At 50.1% G+C, this 18,638-nt stretch overlaps 3 protein-coding genes across 3 annotated transcripts; 2 read left to right on the plus strand and 1 right to left on the minus strand.

Moving 5' to 3' along the window:
* Positions 1-1,312: 1,312 nt before the first annotated feature.
* VFPPC_04205 (sugar porter (SP) family MFS transporter) lies at positions 1,313-3,502 on the minus strand (the record flags this gene model as incomplete). The annotated part of the gene is made up of 5 exons (XM_018283595.1): positions 1,313-1,672; positions 1,736-2,786; positions 2,856-3,257; positions 3,326-3,418; positions 3,489-3,502. 5 exons carry the CDS (start codon positions 3,500-3,502, stop codon positions 1,313-1,315), a joined length of 1,920 nt encoding a protein of 639 aa, XP_018144723.1.
* A 5,836-nt stretch (positions 3,503-9,338) lies between these two features.
* VFPPC_13587 (hypothetical protein) lies at positions 9,339-9,839 on the plus strand (the record flags this gene model as incomplete). Its single annotated transcript, XM_018291362.1, has 1 exon — positions 9,339-9,839. One exon carries the CDS (start codon positions 9,339-9,341, stop codon positions 9,837-9,839), a length of 501 nt encoding a protein of 166 aa, XP_018144724.1.
* A 4,485-nt stretch (positions 9,840-14,324) lies between these two features.
* On the plus strand, positions 14,325-18,499 carry VFPPC_04207 (kinesin; the record flags this gene model as incomplete). The annotated part of the gene is made up of 4 exons (XM_022428391.1): positions 14,325-15,408; positions 15,590-17,979; positions 18,059-18,219; positions 18,289-18,499. The coding sequence occupies 4 exons, from the start codon at positions 14,325-14,327 to the stop codon at positions 18,497-18,499; spliced, it is 3,846 nt and encodes a 1,281-aa protein (XP_022284457.1).
* Between the last annotated feature and the right edge of the window lie 139 nt (positions 18,500-18,638).

Here is an 18,638-nt window from a genome sequence, read left to right on the forward strand (position 1 = left end):
ACACATTCAGAAATATGGATGACGATCTTCCCCCAGATCCACACTACTACGACGCCAATCTCACCCCAACCTGGTCTCAATACTTTCAGACGAATCCTACCGGCAATTAAACCGGTCTTTTCTTTACCAAAATCTTGGTCGGGGGGAACGTACGTCACAGTTGTCGGGTGCAGCCGTGGTTTGTCGTGAATGTGTGATCTTGTGGGTGATGAGAGACAAGATAGATGCGTGTCTTGGATTCACTTCATTCCTGTTTCGCAACTTGGCGACCGTTTCGGCAAAAGTTAATCATGAGGATTCCATTTCGGATCATTGAAATATTTCAGTCTAACTGTGCTATATTCTAGGATGGATGCCAGCTTTTACTGGTTGCTTAGTTGGTATCTGAGGCTGAAAAATGGTGAGCTTTTATAAGAGGAATTTTCTGAGAGCTGCACATCAGATTACTTCCGAATTCGAAACTCTTTGAGACCGTCATCAATAAGAAACATATCGAAGAAAGGAAATACACGATGAATGAATACCAACACCATTATTCAAGAGCTAATCCTAAGAAAGGACGTCACCTACATCGATCTACTATGTACCCTCCGCATGCTATGCTCGCCCAGTCCTCACTAACACAGCCCAAGCCTCATTCCAAAGAACAGAAACACCAATTCAGCAGCAGCATAGTCCCGCACGAACAAACCGCCTCTGTTGCAGCAGCCTTCAGCCCCAGCCAGCTTCACGAAATACTTAAAAAACGCCTGAATCCTGAACGAACAAGACTGCCCGGTTCTTGACGTATCTTCCCAGAGGACCGCCCAGCACCACCATCATCCGCATGCAGATGATACTTTATCGCCGAGCAATATATTACCACGGATCAGAAGGGTCGGCGCTGCCTTAGTCAGGGGAATATACCTATGGTATTAGAAAGTATACATTGTTTTGTATATTCGGGGACAAGTAGGTGCTACTTGGGGAATATTTAAGCCTCTGTTCAGACAAGGCAATGCTCATAAGAAACTTGTCACTTGCAGATCCAATTAAAGTCCCAGTTGTCATCTATTCATGTACAGTTCTAGGAGAATAATACTAACAAATGAATTCTACACCAACATGAACAAATACCTCCTTAAAAGATCCGTCCCTTATACAGCAACCAACATCAAAAACCTTGTACTTTATATGCTCCTGTCATCTTAAACAAAGCAAAACGCTCATCTGGCAGCTCAATCAGATACCTGGTAAGTATCAGTGCCAAGAAACTGGGCACTCGCGTACCGTATCCAATTGGCAAACATATCATGCCCACACATAGGCCAACTTAACGAGAGATTTCATCGTCCGAGCTCTGTACCATGTTCTGATGGGCGATGGAGTCCTTTCGAGCAGTCATGGCGATCTTCTCAAAGTGATATAATGGCTTGAGGGTAGCGGAGCGCTGGAAAAAGACGTATCTCTTGAACCACCAGGGCAGAGCCTGAGTGAGCTGGTACTTGGCAAAGGTACCAACTGGAACTGCAAAGACCCAATCAAGCTCCTCAAGGGTACGCTGCATGGTCTCGGGCACCCAGAAGAAAATCATGACGAAGGCGACGAGGTTGAATCCGGCGTACAAAGCAAAAGAACCGAACGTCTCAAGGCGGCCGAGAAGGAAGGGAAAGGTAATACCCAAAACGGCGGCCTGGGTTGGAAAAGTTAGTTGATTGAACTGCTCTCGTTACACAGAAAAGGAACTTAAACATACAAAGAAGAGACATGTTGCTACGGCAAAACTCATGCCAGTCTCACGATGAGACAGTGGGTATACTTCAGCACTGTAAGTGTACGGAACGGGACCTTCACCGGGTGAATAGAAAGCGCCGAAAAGGAAGACAAATAAGCACACCAGGCCAGTACGAGCATTGGCCATTGATCCATTAGGGTCAATCAGAGTGCAGAGACCGGCTGCCAGAAGAGTCCAAAACATTTGAGGAAATGTGAATAGAAGCAAGCTGCGTCGGCCAAAGGTGTCAATGGTAAAGAAGGCAGGGAAAGCGAACAGCCAGTTAACCACACCAAAGCCAAAGGATCCGATCATGGCCTTGAACTGTGGGCTAGGATCGGTCTTGAAGGCCTGTTCGAAAATCGATGTGGAGTAGAAGGCGATGATGTTGATTCCGCACATTTGCTGAGCAATCATGACAGTGAAAGCCGCCAAGTTGGCTCGGCGAACTCGAGGTACGGTGAAGAGCTGGCCGAAGCGGGTGGCATAATTGGTAGTGCCCATGACCTCCCTCTCAAGCTCGAGTTGTGCGCTGATGTAGTAGATATCACGCGCAACCTGGATCTCATTGCGGCGAAGGACAGCCATAGATCTCCAAGCATCCTGAAAGCGGCCCTTCTTGATGTACCAACGGGGAGATTCAGGGCAAAAGAAGATGAGCGCCATCAAAGGAACTGCGGGGAGGAAAGGTGCTCCCAACATGAGGCGCCAGTTGAGGGGTTGCGCAATCTGATAGACAGCCAGGTTGACGGCAGTTCCCAACATGATTCCGAAGGCTGTCCACATTTGCCAAGACATGACCAACGCGCCTCTGATGGAAGCGGGAGCGTTCTCTGCGGCGTAGACGGGCACGGTTGATGCTTTTGAGCCCATGCCAATACCCATGAGAAGACGACAGGCAAGCTGTTGCTGCCAGGTCCTGCAGAAGGCGGATCCAATAACAGGCCAGATACAGAATTGCGCAGCAAAGAAAATGGTGCCTCTGCGTCCGAGTCGGTTGTTCAATGGATCAGCCAGCCAGCAGCCAATGAGACTGGTCAGGGTCAGCAAAACTAGTCTCACGAATCGGTGGAGGTGCGTGCGGCTTTGAGGGTGTACTTACGAAGCGCCAATATAAGGGCCAGCATTGATCAGACCAACAAGTATATGATCCAAATCAGACTTTGACCCGATACCGTAGGCTGCAGGAAAGAAAATCGTGGCTCCGTTGCTACCAGTTTGATCCCAGCCTTGGACGGCGGCGCCAATAGAGCAAGTGAAAATGGTCAGGAAAAGTTTCATGGGCATACGCCATTTGTGAGTGACTTCTTCTTCAAGTACTTCAATTTCGTCAGAAGCCAGCTTCTCGGGCCCGTCGATATTGCGAATATTGCCAGGGTCTTGAGCTACCAATGCACCCTTCTTCAAAATGGCAACATGTTCTTGTAGACCTCTGCGCAGCGCAAAATTCTCCACATCTGCCATCAACTGAGACCGAGGAATCCCTTGCAAGGGGTTGCGGATTCTAATAGCACGACCGTTAGACACGCCGCTAATTCGTCATCATAGAGGAAATTGCTGTGCCGCCCTTACCTGGCCTCGAGGTTATGAGACAGGCTGGTCTCCTCTTTAGGGCTGGTGCCCCTTTCCTCCAGGTGCTCATTGCGAACGGCCTTGGAGTCGTTGCTAAAATGTCCTGTTAGTGATTGGTAACAGGAGGCACATCGGCATGTGTGCCAATGCGAGTTAAACTCACTTCGTATTGGACATTGTGAGTGCCTTCACTGCCGACAGAACCGAAATGAATCTTAGTCCTGAAGTTTGGTCAAGATTAGCTCAGAAAGGGTCACCACGCTGGGATGAATGTCCAAGACCGAGTTAATTCGACCTTTCCTGACCTAGAAGCAATTGGGCCTATAGTAGTTGAAGGTGAGGATTCAACATTGGAGCTCTAGAACGGGAAATGAGGGCTATTTGAGTCCGGAGAAAAGGGAACAGCAACGCCTCTTCTCTGCGATCGTGCCCGGAAACCAAATGGCCATGGTGACTCGCAGAAATGTGGTCAACCAACAGTTGAATTGTTCACGGACCCTTGGCGAAAGTTCCACCCACCAATGTAGGTGGCCTAGAAGCATGGACCTAAAAACAGACAGCTCAGAACGCACGTTCGCATGCCGGAGCAAGCATAGTGTTCAACTGCGCAGGTGGGCAGCCTTGAAAGCTGACTTGGTGAACGCTTGTTGCAGACAACTCCAAGGGTAAGAGACGGAACCAACCATTCCTTCCCCAGTCGATGCTAATAAGTGTCTCTCCGCGCTCCCCGCAAAGTTGGCCGTGGATTGTACTGGGGGTTGATAGAGGATGACGAACACAGCTGAAACAACCCAGAACGAAGATGAAATCGGACAAGGTTAAGGTGTGGCGGGGCATTAGTGTGGCAGATCGGATCCCAACCGCCTCCACACCGCACTTACCGTTGCTTCGGAATGGACTACATTTTGGTGAGATGTACGCTCAATTAAGCCCTGCTCATGACCAAGATGATGGGCAAATATGATACCTCATCAAACTTAGCCACGAAGTTGAGGCTCGGTCTTGGGGGCCACCACCAGCGACGTAGCCTGTGCTGTTGCGGTCTTTGTTGGAGTTGGCTGTATGAAAAGCGACGAGCAATGCATCAGATCAACTCGAAGGATTGCCAAGACAACATAGTAGCGGAATAACTTACATTTCTCCTCTATATGGCATTGCTTCAAAACCCCTACACGCATGGCGAGAGCACCCCTAGATTAGTTTGCACACACCCCCTCCCATCTATCAACTCGACTAATACTGTGCCTGCGAATTGTCAGTGTGATTACAGTAATAATTAGTTGGTGATGAAGTAAGTTGCAAGTCGGCTACCAGCAGCGATGGGTGCCCATAGACACGAAACCCGATGCCGCAAGCTACGTACGTCAACCGAGACACCCTGGTCACAAGCCTTGGCAATCTTGTACTCCATAAATGACAGGTTGACTGACCCAATCAGCCAGTTGCCAAGCCATTGGTTCTTTTCGACATCTTGGCTCTGACTGGGAGCGGCAGTGCCACAGTACCACAGCTGTCCATGTCTTGGATGAAAAGCTCAACGGCTCCCCATAGAATGGAGCAGATGGAGCCGGATGCAGCCAGGCAACGAAATTCGCCTTCTGGTCAATGGATGATACCGTGCAACGACCTACACGACCACATATGGCTCAATTGGATCAACAGGGTATTGAGAGCTTGAAGGCGAATACTGCCTCAATTCATTTTATTTTTGTCGGGGCTCATTCACTGCCAAGGTGTGTACGCTCCTTAGCGGTGAGAGTGCGAGCTTTGCCTCCGTCGGGTCCAATGATGTAACCGTATTTTTTACAATGACTTCTGTCATCGCAGGTGACAAGATCTCAACATTGTCGGCTGACTAGAAGAAAATGGTCTGTGCTCCTTGCGCGGAAAAATAATCGTCGGAGAGGGCTTACTGTACTTTGCATCCCTAGAGTAATTGAAACGCGGGTAGAAGGACGGTGACATCTTTCTTCACTGATTGAGCCGCAGTCCGTAGCCTTAAGGACAAATGTAGGGAGGATTTGCGCTACCCCTCCCTGGTCTCTCGTCTGTCTTTACAATTGTTTCCTTGTACCATCTCAGCGATTGTGTGACGTTGTCTTGACAGACGCACGTCGTCGGTCGGTTTCAAGATCTTCTCACTCAAAATCCTGAGCGGGTGTAGCAGTCGACGATGCTGGCACGCATTGGCCACCAAGCTCTTCTGACCCGTATCACTCGAAACGGTTAGGTGGCGGGTTCCATGTCTCTTCTCTCTGATACACGTATGCCCCGTGGAAGAAAATGCCTTGCTCGCTGTTCCCGGCCATGTGGTAAAAACGAAACCTCTCCACGCCATGCAGCAAGCCACCCTGAGATTTCACGCCACCATTATTTTCTGCTGCCTGATCTGGTCAGTCACCAGGATATATCATCCAATGAGGTGACCTGGCGTATGCGCAAATGTCGTAGCACAAACGGCAGTGATGCAGCCTCCCGGCAATTGGCAAGGGTTCAGCCATGGATGGAACCTGCTCTGGTTGGATACCACAAGAGCCAAGATGCGCCTCGAGTTCAATATGAATTTGGTCTGATGCTGGGACGGACTTCGCCTTGGTGCAGGAAGCGACTGCTACTCTCTTCTCTCTCTTCACTACCAAATATTCCCGCATTTCGAGCACCGCTAGTCGCGCGAGAGATGGCAGGCCAATGGTGCAGGAGTTTTCAGGTCTGTTGAAAGGTCCCGAGCTGGACTGGCATTTGCAAAAGTCATAGGAGAAGTGGAGGTGTGGACATGCCTCCGAATGGCAAGAAAAATGAGTGATTGTACTGCGCAGTACGGTGATTACGAGGTGTTGATCTGGAAAGTTGAGACCAGACTCTAGATGGCTCATTGAAAGAATGGCATGATAATTTGAGACTGGAGCCGCAAGCAGCGGTGCAGAAGCGACTCGCCAGTTGCTCAAGAGGTCTGGCCGTGCCTTCTTCTTCTCCTCTTCAGTTGTTCGCTTTTGGAACGCCACGTGATGCTCGTCTCTTTCCTGACTAAATTTGACAAAACTGAACCCCTACTTGGTTGGGGATTTGCAGAAACAAACACACAGATCACGTCGTTGGTCTCTTTCATCTCTTTTTATGTACAGTACAGTACATACAGGCGATGACCGAGAAATTGAGATTGTCGCAGATGGGGCACCAGACGTCACAAGAGCACCAACTGTAGCCACGGATCAGCCAAATGACGACTTTACCAGCCCTGTCAAAGCCCAATGTCCGCTTGGGCAAGTCTGTTGATGGAATATAGATGCCTCCACGGCTCCGAGAGTTGTTCTTCGTTTCAGAGTCAAGTACTCATAAACAATGCGCCGCACCCGCAATAAACCCCCAGCCTATTGAAGCATTTAGTGCACGAGAGGGACCCGTTCTGCAGTCAAGTTTCCCAACTCTCGCCAAGCATCTCTGGCACATTGACGCGAGCGCCACATTCCAGGACGCCAACGGGTTGCTGCGGAGTCCGTGGTCTACGCTAACCAGAATGCATTGTCGAGATAATCGCATTCATGCGGTTCTAAACAAAGCTATGTCTAGCTTGTATCAATGGGTTTCCCCAGGGACTGCATCTAGCTAGCGGCAACACGACAATCGCCCTCACCATGCACGTCAAGCAAAGCCAAAAATATCACAGACTGCGGCATCCTAGTTAGTCATGGCTTTGTTTTCGGCATTTCTCTGCCCAGCATGTGGTCAAATTGAGCTGCACAATGCCATCAAGATGAAGCGTCAGTGTCTCTCTGCCCGCTACGATACCGACAACTCTTGCTAGACCCAACAGCACTGTCTGACCAACAATCAAAATCTAGGCACCAAGGCCGTCCATTATCTCCATTCTTGAGCCAGCCGGCAAACCCGCGACAGGCTCACATTTACTTTCAGCAGACTAAAACTCGAATCACTTACAGAAGTTTGGCCAATGCTTCTTACACTCACACATCAGCTAATTCAGTTCTGGTCCACCGTCTGTCCCTTGCTAACTAGTGTAGTGGATAGGAGTCCTTGCTCAATGTCCACATGTTTGCTGGGTCCAACGGAATGTTCGAACCACGGACCGTCTCACCGGAAACACCGGTGCCTGGCGATGGGAATTCTGGTGCCTACTGCTACCGCTCATAACATGGTTCCATCTGAAATCTGCATCAGTACGATATGCCATTTTTCTTTCTGCTACACCCCAAAGAGACTATCTGCATGCGCCTAATGCAGTACTTGCGCTAAGCTATGACTCCTGCAGCTCAGGAGCAGGTCGTCTGAGCTGCAGGTCGTGATGCAATTCCTCAAATGGCCAAGGACCCGCCATGCGAAGATAGACTCAGAACATAACCCGACAGCGAGAGTTTCTGGCTTGATCCTAGGCCTTCAAGGTCATGGCATCCAATGTTGCATCTGTACTTTACGTGTGTCTCACGATGTAGCAGCACGGCAAGTGCCAGAGGAGATGACGTGGTCGACTGGCATGATATTCCGCCATATCTGTCTAATGAAAAGCCCATTGTCTCCCAAAACTCTTTCAAGGGATAATTTCAAACATTTCTCTCCTAACTTGTACGCATGCCGAACAAATTTCGACTTTTGGGGCTCAGCATGAGATAATCAACAGGTCATAAGAAAGATCAGCATCTTACTTCATCTAGGTTCATTACTAGCAATGGACATGCGCTGAGGAAGTAGGAATGCTGAGATCTAAACTCAATCCATCTAATTAGTTGTCTCTATGCCATTATTTGTTTCGTTAGAGCTTGTCGTGGTAATCGTACTAGGTAAGGCGCAGCTGAGTAGTCATCTTGTGAGCGGCTTCCTTGGACTACACTCGCTCGCGGCCCTTCAAACAAATGCAAAGAGAAGTATATTTGAGGGAACACTCTTGTGGCCACATGAAAGAGCTTCATGGAAAGAACTTCCATAATGGGAGTGGGAAGAGATAATGGGTCATATGAGAAACACAAGACGGAGCTTCGGAGTTGATTTCGCCGAGACCAAGCTGGAAATCCTTCAAAAAAAAAAAAAAAAACAGGGGAATTCTAGGCATAAGTAAGTTCTATTGATAGGAGCACGTACATGTTGCATGAATGGGATGATGAGTTGCACGAATCGTTGGCCATGGAGATGATTGTGGTCACATATATGCGACACACCTCAACAGTCATTATTTGCACTCTTACCAGCTGCGCATCTGACATTTTATGACTTTAAGCCGTTTAGCAATCTCCGCATTTTGGTAAGAGTGAACTAAAGACTGATACAGATTGGAGCTCATCATGGGCCTTGTGGCAAACCCAAGACCAGGCGAATGCCAAACCCCTTCGAGTACGTACGGCGAAACGGAAGTGGAAGTTGTTTAGTTGGGGAAATAGTGTGGAGACTAGTAAAGTTTACAGTACGACTGATCAGGAACTAGATGAGCATACCGGCATATGGCTCTGCTATGGGACTCTCATGGGAGTGTTCGAAACAGCAGATCGAACCACTGCGCACGAGAATACCTCCCGCGAAGTGCAACGACGATAGCGCTTGTCTTTCTGGCGTGTCATACAGAATCAGAAATCGGAGAACACAACAACATGCAACTTGCAACAATGAGCAGTCTGTCAATCAAATTTTAGTCCAGCGCAAAAGCCACACATTTGCCCATCCGAGCTGTGTGATGTGGGATGTCCAAATGGACTGCACCAAAACATGACACCATGGGGGCGAGAAGAGAAAGACAATCCTAAAATATAAGGTTACGCAGCATGCATATCAGAGGAGATACAAAAGAGTGTTGAATCTGTGTTCCAATATGTGGCGAGCTTCGGGTCAGCGGGTGTGATCTCAAACCCGAAACATAACGCCTGGTGGAAATAGGCACGGCTATAACTACCGAGCAAGAGAAATAAAGCAAAAGGGAAAACTCGCAACCCCCAGCCTTCCGAAATTTACTCAAGCCGGTAACCACTCTCTGAGTTATCTAAAGACTATCATCCGCCCTTTATCAGCCAACATGTCTGGAGGCAAAAGTCCTCCGCTTACAGTCATCACGAAGCCTCTTTCGAGAGTTACTCGTGATCTCAACACCGTGGAGCCGATTAGCTACAGCGACACATTCACAATAACCGGCCTACAGGGGGAACCTGAACAAGCGCCCGCCGAAGAGTGGGCTCGCGCAGTCCTAGGCAATGTGCCAAACTTGGCAGAGAACGTCATTTGGTCTGGTCTGCTCCGGTTCAAGCTGCATCGTCAAGTGTCCCAAAACACAGTCGCTGGCTGGCAGATTGGCGGTCGCGGCGGCGATAAATGGGTCCGTCTCGAAAATAGCTCGTGGTTAATGGATGCGAACATTTTGGTGTCCAAGGATCAAGGACAAGAGGTTTCATTCTCGACATTATTACGGTACAAGTCTCTTGCCGGTCGACTCGTATGGTCTGTTTTAGGGGTTGTGCATCGATGGGTTTTGCCAAGATTACTACGCGCTGGCGCTCGAAAACTTCAAAAGGATGAATAAGCCTAAAATGGTAATTTTTGGTTGTCGCAGTACTCTGCTCTGTATTATTTGAGAAAATACCGTCGAACCAGCCACGATCGGTGTATCTCCAATCTCAACTGCCAGTGTTGGCTAAAACACCACGCAAAAACGTCCGTCTGATCTAGAACAGTGTGTTCTAGAAGACACAAAAGTGCACCATCCACGAATGAGTCAGTCAGATCACTGCCCTTATCTCTCGTGATCAGCATCAGCATTTCTCAAGACATACAGTCGTCAATATTGCAGTACGCATGCGTTGATGATCACAACCACAATCAGCCTCGTTTAAGCCATCATCACAATCTCGATTAGGAAGGCTAGCATTGAATATACCTCAAGGCAAGCTGTTTGTTATCCAGCGAAGCGAGTACATCTTCCCGACCAATAAATCAAGCTCGATCGTTGCATTCCCAGAATAGGCCGTTCCAGATGCAGCAGGTGGAAACACTCAATGGTCGATCAACCGTCACATCATCATTATTCTCGGCACAATCGGCAGTCAAGCCGTTGTGTGACACGAATCACCGAATCTCTCTTGCATAGCTTGGCGATCGCTCCGGGCAATGGCCGAGTCGTTTGCACACTAATGCCAAGAATAAATTGCTCATTTGGCCATGGTGCCCCTACGCATTTAGCTCTGGCATTAAGAATAAATGAAGCTTATGGTTATGCCCCAGATTTGTCAAACCATAAAGTTGTTCTAAATTTGGCAACTACTCAACTCCTTTGTAATGGCCTTTTCATTGGATGGCAAAACATGGAGATCATCTGCATAAATTTCACACCGCCGACATCAAACCGCCACGTCTTATGAAACCACGGTTCCCAGATATACTCTTCACAACCCAACCGTGGTCGGCGTTGGTACAAATAGGTAGGTGGCATCGCGTAACGCTACCATGAGAGGCGCGTGCACAAATTTGAGATGGAATATTGCGACCTCGAATGCATGTATCTGCGAGGCACAGAACCCACACAAACTTGGTTAGATGGCTGTGACATATCTTGGCATCGCTATCGCAGCGTGTCTCTATACCTTCCCAATACAACCTTCGTATCCGAAGCTATCGTGACCTTTGTTCAGTGTTGGACGAAAGTTCCTGGGGGTCATGAGCAATGAGGCAGGTAACTTGGGACCTCTCGGCCGAGGGCCATGCGGGACAGAGTGAAAGCCGAAAGATATGATTCTGGGGATGGCGGCATTCAACGTCCAACTGGCTTGGGTATATATTTATCGCCATCCCGTTGTATAAATTGTGTCGTTTTGTTGCGATACGTAAAGACCAGTGAGCCCAACTCTACCATCTGGTCTCTTTCGGCATTCAGTATCAATAAACATGGTCAATTCCTTGCTTCTTGCTGGCCTTGCTGGCTTTGCTGGCACTGCCCAGGCCCATCCTCATATTCTTCCCTCCGAAAACACGGGGTTAGTTAGCCGCAAGGTTGATCTGAACCAGTTTCGCATGGCCGAGACCGGCAACTATGTCGCAGCTCACAAGGTACAATCCGATGTACATATTGCCCAAATCAGCAAGCGGGCTAGCTATCTTGATACGGCCAAGGAGCTGGTAAAGGCGGTTGCTCCAGACGCCGAGTACCGTGTTGTCGAGGACCACTATGTTGGTTCTGACGGTGTTGCCCACGTCTACTTTAAGCAAACACTTCACGGAATCGACATTGACAACGGCGATCTCAACGTAAACGTACGTATAATCTACTTCACCCCACAGCTATCTCTCACTAACAAGCACTAGGTCGGCAAGGATGGCAAAGTCTTTTCCTACGGCAGCAGCTTCTTCAAGGGCACCAAGCCAAAGGACAGCCCCTTCACCAAGCGCAGCTACTCCGACCCTGCTGCCGCTCTCAACGGCGTCATCAAGAAGCTCGGCCTCAAAATTACCACCAAAGACATCAAAGTTGAAGCCAAAGAAGGCAAGGAGAACTTCGTCCTTACCGGTACCACCGGTGCCGTGAGCCATCCCAAGGCCAAGCTAGTGTATCTTCGCAAGAAAAACGGCGACCTAGCACTCACCTGGCGAGTGGAAACTGACGTCCGTGATAACTGGCTGCTGAGCTACGTCGACGCCTACCAATCTGAGACGATTCACAACGTCGTCGACTACGTATCCGACCTCGCAACATACCAGGTTTTCCCATGGACGATCAACGATCCCACCGAAGGTGGGCAGACAGTCATCAAGGACCCCTGGAACACCGCCGCCTCCCCGTTTACATGGTTAGGCGACGGAGAGAACAACTACACCACCACCCGTGGCAACAATGCCATTGCGCAGGACAATCCCAGCGGCGGAGACGACTACGAGAACAACTACCGCCCCGACAGCCCCGACGACAAGTTCGAGTATCCGTGGGATGCTTCGGAGACCGACCCCACGAAGTACAAGGACGCATCCATCACGCAGCTCTTCTACACGGCAAACAAGTACCACGACTTGCTCTACGTCCTTGGCTTCGACGAAAAAGCCGGCAATTTCCAACAAAACAACAACGGCAAGGGCGGCCAAGGCAACGACTTTGTAGTCCTGTTCTCGCAAGACGGCGGCGGTACCAACAACGCCAACTTTGCGACACCCCCAGACGGCCAGTCCGGCGTCATGAGGATGTATCTCTGGGATGTGGTGCAACCCCAACGAGACGGGTGCCTTGACGCCAACGTTATTCTGCATGAGTACACTCACGGCTGTAAGTCCCATCCCCCTTCACTATTTGAAGTATGCACATCTAACTATCTCAGTGTCCACTCGTCTTACAGGCGGCCCCGGCAACTCAGGGTGTCTCGATGGCCTCGAATCAGGCGGCATGGGCGAAGGCTGGTCCGACTTCATGGCCACAGCCATCCGTCTCAAGACAAACGACACCCGAAACACGGACTACACCATCGGAGCGTGGGTCGACAACAACCCCAAAGGCATCCGCGAGTATCCCTACTCGACCAACATGAAGACCAACCCCATGACGTACGGCACCGTCAACAAGCAGAACGAGGTGCACGCCATCGGAACAGTCTGGTGCACTGTCCTCTACGAAGCGATCTGGAACCTCATCGACAAGCATGGCATCACGGCAGGCGACTTTCCCGAATTTGATGGCGCGGGTGTGCCCAAGGATGGGCGGTATCTCGCCATGAAGATTGTCATGGGGGGCATGGCCCTGCAGCCGTGTAATCCGAATATGGTGTCTGCTAGGGATGCGATCATCGATGCGGACAAGGCGCTTACGAAGGGTGCTAATGCGTGTGAGTTGTGGAAGGCGTTTGCGAAGAGGGGTCTTGGGCAGAAGGCCAAGTTTGGGGAGCGGAAGAGGACGGAGGACTTTACTGTTCCGGCTGGGGTTTGCAAGTCGTGAGGGTTGCTCAGTTTGGGGGATGAGGTGTAGTTGGAGTTTTTGGTGTGGTTTGTGAGGGTATGGAGGTTTGTTTCTTGTATTTAGTTGGATTTGCAGAGTGTGACCTCGTATATATTGATGGTACGTAAGTTCAGTGCCGTGCGTTGGTTATTTGTCGTTGCAGCGTGATCTTGCCTAGTGGTATCACTGATATTGAAGAATGCAGCTACGCGTTTTGTTGCAGAGAAGTTATTGTTCCCGTTGGGTTACCTAGTACTAACCCATACAGTAGCGTTCCGCTTGATAGACTACATCTTACTGGGGTCACTGCCTATCGACACAGCTCAAGTGAAGGACATATCACCCCAAAGCACGAAATATGTGCCTTGCTGGCCATTTCTATAAGATTACAGCGCAAACTCCATCTCACTGTGTTACATTGCGTTGCAGTGCCGCATCACGTTGGACTCCGTTTGTTTAACATGGCGTCTCGTCTTAACAAGGCCATGGCTGCCGACCAGAAAGGATGAGTCTCACCTGAAGCTTTACATACTGTACAGGCGTGACTGATCGTCAGCTACGCATCGTGATACTGGACCGCCTACCACTCCGGTGAGCGTGCTCGCACACTTCCATTCACACGTAAAAAGCTCCGGATGCATGAACGAAACACGATGTGTCACACGAGTTTGCCACTGACACTGCACGCATTTCCAATTGCCCCGGTCATTACTGCCCTGCCCATAAAAATGGCCGACGTCAATGTACAAAAGTCGTTCTGGCACGGGCTACCCTAGCCACATTGTGGCTGCCTCACCGTGCTACACACTGTTTTGTATGTAGAATCGAGGGACGATGTCGCCTGGTATTACTATTATCCGAGTTTCTACCGTTGCATCGACCTGTGTTTGATGCCCTCAGCCCAAGAGGAAGTGGCGGCTGTGGCCCTGCACGAGGCTTCGTTTCTCCTGGCCTTGCAGCCAACCCCGCAGAGGCACCAATCCAGGACGTTTGCGTTAATGTGAAATCGTCCGGTTTTCAACAGACTGAAACTTCGCCTGTAAATGAGCTACCCAGGTCGTGCGTCACTGTTACAACGTCTACCTGTCTCTCCAGACAATGGTCCGACGACCGTCTAGCCGAGATGACTTCCGCTTCGCCATCATCTGTGCACTGCCACTTGAGTATGATGCTGTCTACGACTCTTTCGATGAAGTTTGGACAGACCATGATTATGGAAAGGCTGCCGGCGACCCTAACCGTTATCTCACGGGATGTATGGGAAACCTTCCTGTCGTCCTCGTTCTCTTGCCAGGGATGGGGAAAGTTGATGCCGCGAGCGCTACAGCAAGTTTGCGCTCCAGCTATAACAATTTGAGTGTTGCTTTTGTCGTTGGAGTCTGCGGTTCTATCCCAAAACTCCAGGATGGAACTGAGGTGCTGCTTGGTGACGTTATTATTAGCAAATACGTGGTTCGTTATGACTTTGGTCGCCAGTATAGGAACGGGTTCGAGCCAAAGATAACGATCGAGGACACACTCGGTAGACCAAACAAAGAAACCCGGATATTGAGTGCTCTACTTGAGACTCGCTTCGGCCGGGGTGATTTGGAAAACAACGTCATGAAACATTTACACCAGCTTCAGGCAAAGATGAAGGAAACCAAGTCCAGCGGCATATATGACTATCTTGGGACAGCACATGATAAACTTTTCGACCCAGCGTACCGCCATAAACACCACGACACAGTAGCGTGTGATGTCTGCCGTGCCTGCCGCAACGATGCTGACCCAGTGTGTGAGATTGCGCGTGAAGCGAAATGCGCAGAGCTTGGATGCGGCGATGTCGAGCCTGTTCGAGACCGGTTCACGCAGCGGCAAGGAGCGGAACAAGGAGGCAGTGCTGACATCCCAGCACCTGCTATTCACGTTGGAGGAATTGGTTCTGCAGACACTGTGATGAAATCAGGGAAGGTACGTGACCAAATTGCCAGGAGAGACGGAGTTATAGCCTTTGAAATGGAGGGAGCAGGTGTGTGGGATGAGCTTCCATCGTGCATTATCGTGAAGGGTGTATGCGACTACGCCGATTCGCACAAGCCAAAGGGATGGCAGCACTACGCCGCGGCAACGGCGGCATCGACAGCGAAAGCCATGTTGAAGAGCCATTTTGAAGACAAGCAGATGAGAGGACAGACACAGTGTTAGTTCATTCTTTGTGTGCAGTGCATCTTCTACGTCCGCGACAAACGGGAGCATCGCGCTTGCAGGTCACTTTCCAAATCTCAGCAGCGTGGCTATTAACCCTCCAGAATGTTAACATCCTATAAGTTCATGGGAAGACTTCAAGTCTGTCAGGGCTGTCAGGCTAATTCTCCATCTAGCAGACCACCCCGAAACGCCGCCGAAGCCATACTCCACCGTTCCTTTCCGAAGCGACCCCGATTTTGTCGATCGTGACGACCTTCTCTCGCAGGTCGACCAACGATGCTCACAGCCCGCCGGGAGAGCAGCGCTTGTCGGGCTGGGAGGTGTGGGAAAGTCTCAACTGGCCATTGAATATGCTCACCGTACCAGAGATCGCTCCCCGGATACGTGGGTTTTCTGGGTGCACGCAAGCAACGCGGCTCGATTCGAGCAAGGCTATCAAGACATCGCAGATGTGGTCAAGATTGCAGGACGGAAGGATCCGAAGTTTGACATATTCAAGCTGGTGCATGATTGGCTTCGCGCGAGCGAGAGACAGTGGCTGATGATTCTGGATAATGTCGATGATGCTGGCTTCCTTGTCAATCATCAGCCAGTCAAGCCTAGCGGGTCCAGCGACTCCAGCAGCCAAGTTGCTCGACCGCTTCGAGAATACCTTCCCCAAAGTCAGAATGGGTCAATTTTGGTGACAACGCGGTATCGAGAGGCGGCGAGGAAGCTCGTGGATATGAACGACATTATCTCCGTCAACCCCATGAACGAAACAAACGGCGCTGAGCTCCTGAGAAAGAAACTCGGGTTGAGCGTGTCTAAAGACGACAAATATACCACAGAACTGGTGACAGCGCTGGATTTCATGCCGCTAGCCATTGTTCAGGCAGGCGCATATATTTCTAAACGGGTGCCGCGATACTCGGTGCGGCAATACATCGAAGAGTTCCAAAGGAGCGATCGAAAGAAGTCAAGTCTCTTGAACTACGAAGTGGAACAGCTCCGCAGAGATAGCGAAGCCAAGAACTCCATCATCATCACCTGGCAGATATCCTTCGATTACATCCGTCAGACGCGGCAGTCTGCCGCAAATCTCCTGTCACTCATGAGCTTTTTTGATTCACAGGGCATACCAGAGGCACTGGTTCGAGATCAGCCCGACGAAGCGGAAGACGAGAGACATGGTGACGAAGAGGACAATCGAGAGGACAGCGACAAAGAAAAGGATTCAGAGTTGAGTCAGGATGATGGATTTGAAGACGACGTGCGATTGCTGAGGGACTTTTCTTTCGTTTCGTTGACCGCGGATCCGACAATCTTCCAGATGCATAAGCTTGTGCAGCTAGCTACGAAGAAGTGGCTAGAGGCGAGCAAGCAACTGGAGAGATGGAAGCAGCAATATATCCGAAATCTCTGCATCAAGCTCCCGACTGGCGAATACGAGCACTGGGGCCAATGGCGGGTCCTGTATCCACATGCCAAGGCGGCATTAAACCAACAACCAGAAGGCTTAGTACCTCAAACAGAGTGGAGTACTGTTCTATATCGAGCAGCGTGGTATGCTTGGATGATTGGGAATGCTGGTGATGCGGAGAAGCTAGCGCTGCCATCGCTCAGGCTTAGAATGTGTGTATTAGGCGACGATGACACTGACGCAATTGATTGCATGACGATGTTAGGTCACGCATATAGAGACATGGGTCGGTGGAATGAGGCCGAGCAGATGGAAGTGCAGGCGATGGAGATTAGAAAGAGAGTGCTTGGCCAGGACCATCCACACACGCTGAGCAGCATGAATAACCTAGCATCAACGTACTCAAATCAAGGACGATGGAAGGAGGCCGAGCAGCTGCAGGTGCAAGTGATGGAAACTCGCAAGAGGGTGCTTGGCCAGGACCATCCACACACGCTGAGCAGCATGAATAACCTAGCATCGACGTACAGCTATCAAGGGCGATGGAAGGAAGCCGAGCAGCTGGGGGTGCAAGTAATGGAAACTCACAAAAGAGTGCTTGGCGATGACCATCCTTCTACGCTGACCAGCATGAATATCCTAGCATTAACGTATATGTGTCAAGGACGATGGAAGGAGGCCGAGCAGCTAGAGTTGCAAGCGCTGGAGACAAGCAAGAAAGTGCTTACCCAGGACCATCCAGACATTCTAACCAGCATGAGCAACCTAGCATCGACGTACAGCTATCAAGGGCGATGGAAGGAGGCCGAGCAGCTGGAGTTGCAAGTAATAGAGACACGCAAGAGAGTGCTTAGCCAGAACCATCCAGATACGCTAAGCAGTATAAATAACCTGGCATCGACGTATATGTGTCAAGGACGATGGAAGGAGGCAGAGGACATGCACCGGGTTGCGTTGGCGGAGAGGGAGAAGATGCTTGGACCTGACCATCCTAACACGCTGGAGAGCGTATACTGGCTTGCACGTCTCTCAGAGGTACTCCGGTGTTACCAAGAGGCAACACATCTGTACCGAAGAGCATGCTCCGGATTCGAAAGTCGGCTAGGAGCGTCTCATTCAACAACTATAGCCTGTCGAAAGGACTTTACTTCGATGCTGTCGGTAACATCTCATAATACAAATCTCAGTGGCTTATCAGTCGCACTGCAACGGGATGAAGAAGAAAGTAATAGTTGAGTAGTTCACAAAGGGTGCTCGAATAAGATGGTTCGCGACTGTCGCGAGGATTGTCGAAAATTGGAATTCGTCGATCAGAGTAGCATGGCAATTGGAACGAACTGCAGCCATCTGGAAGGTCATCCAAGGGTTCGGCAAAGTAGCAAGAGGGGATATCGAGCGAATGTTCGTACTCAGGATGCCTGCACCCCCGGTGTGGTTGCCTTGTACAAGCGCTGACCACATAGTTCCCAGCTTGAGCACCTCCACTGTCTCAAGCTCCGCCCGCGAATCCGTGCAAAGTGATCCGGCTTTTCCTCGAGTGCGTAGATGGCATGTGCCCACCAGTCACAAGGACAAACTTCCTCGGAAGATCAGTTTTACCAAATGGCGGGCTTGGGCTAGGTCTCTCTTGCAAGGTGGACTATACCCTACGCCTGTCATTGAGGGCCAGCAGCATGAGTAACCCCAGCGTCGGCATACCAGGATCAATGCCGCTGGCAAACCGTGGAATGGCTAGATATACAAGTACTGGAGATGTTCAAGTAAAAGCTTGGGGCAGAACCATCCAGGTCCATAAGCGGAATTCATGTAATTGTCGGATA

The sequence above is a fragment of the Pochonia chlamydosporia genome, chromosome 3 (genome assembly GCF_001653235.2).
Source record: "Pochonia chlamydosporia 170 chromosome 3, whole genome shotgun sequence".
Lineage (NCBI taxonomy): Eukaryota > Fungi > Ascomycota > Sordariomycetes > Hypocreales > Clavicipitaceae > Pochonia > Pochonia chlamydosporia.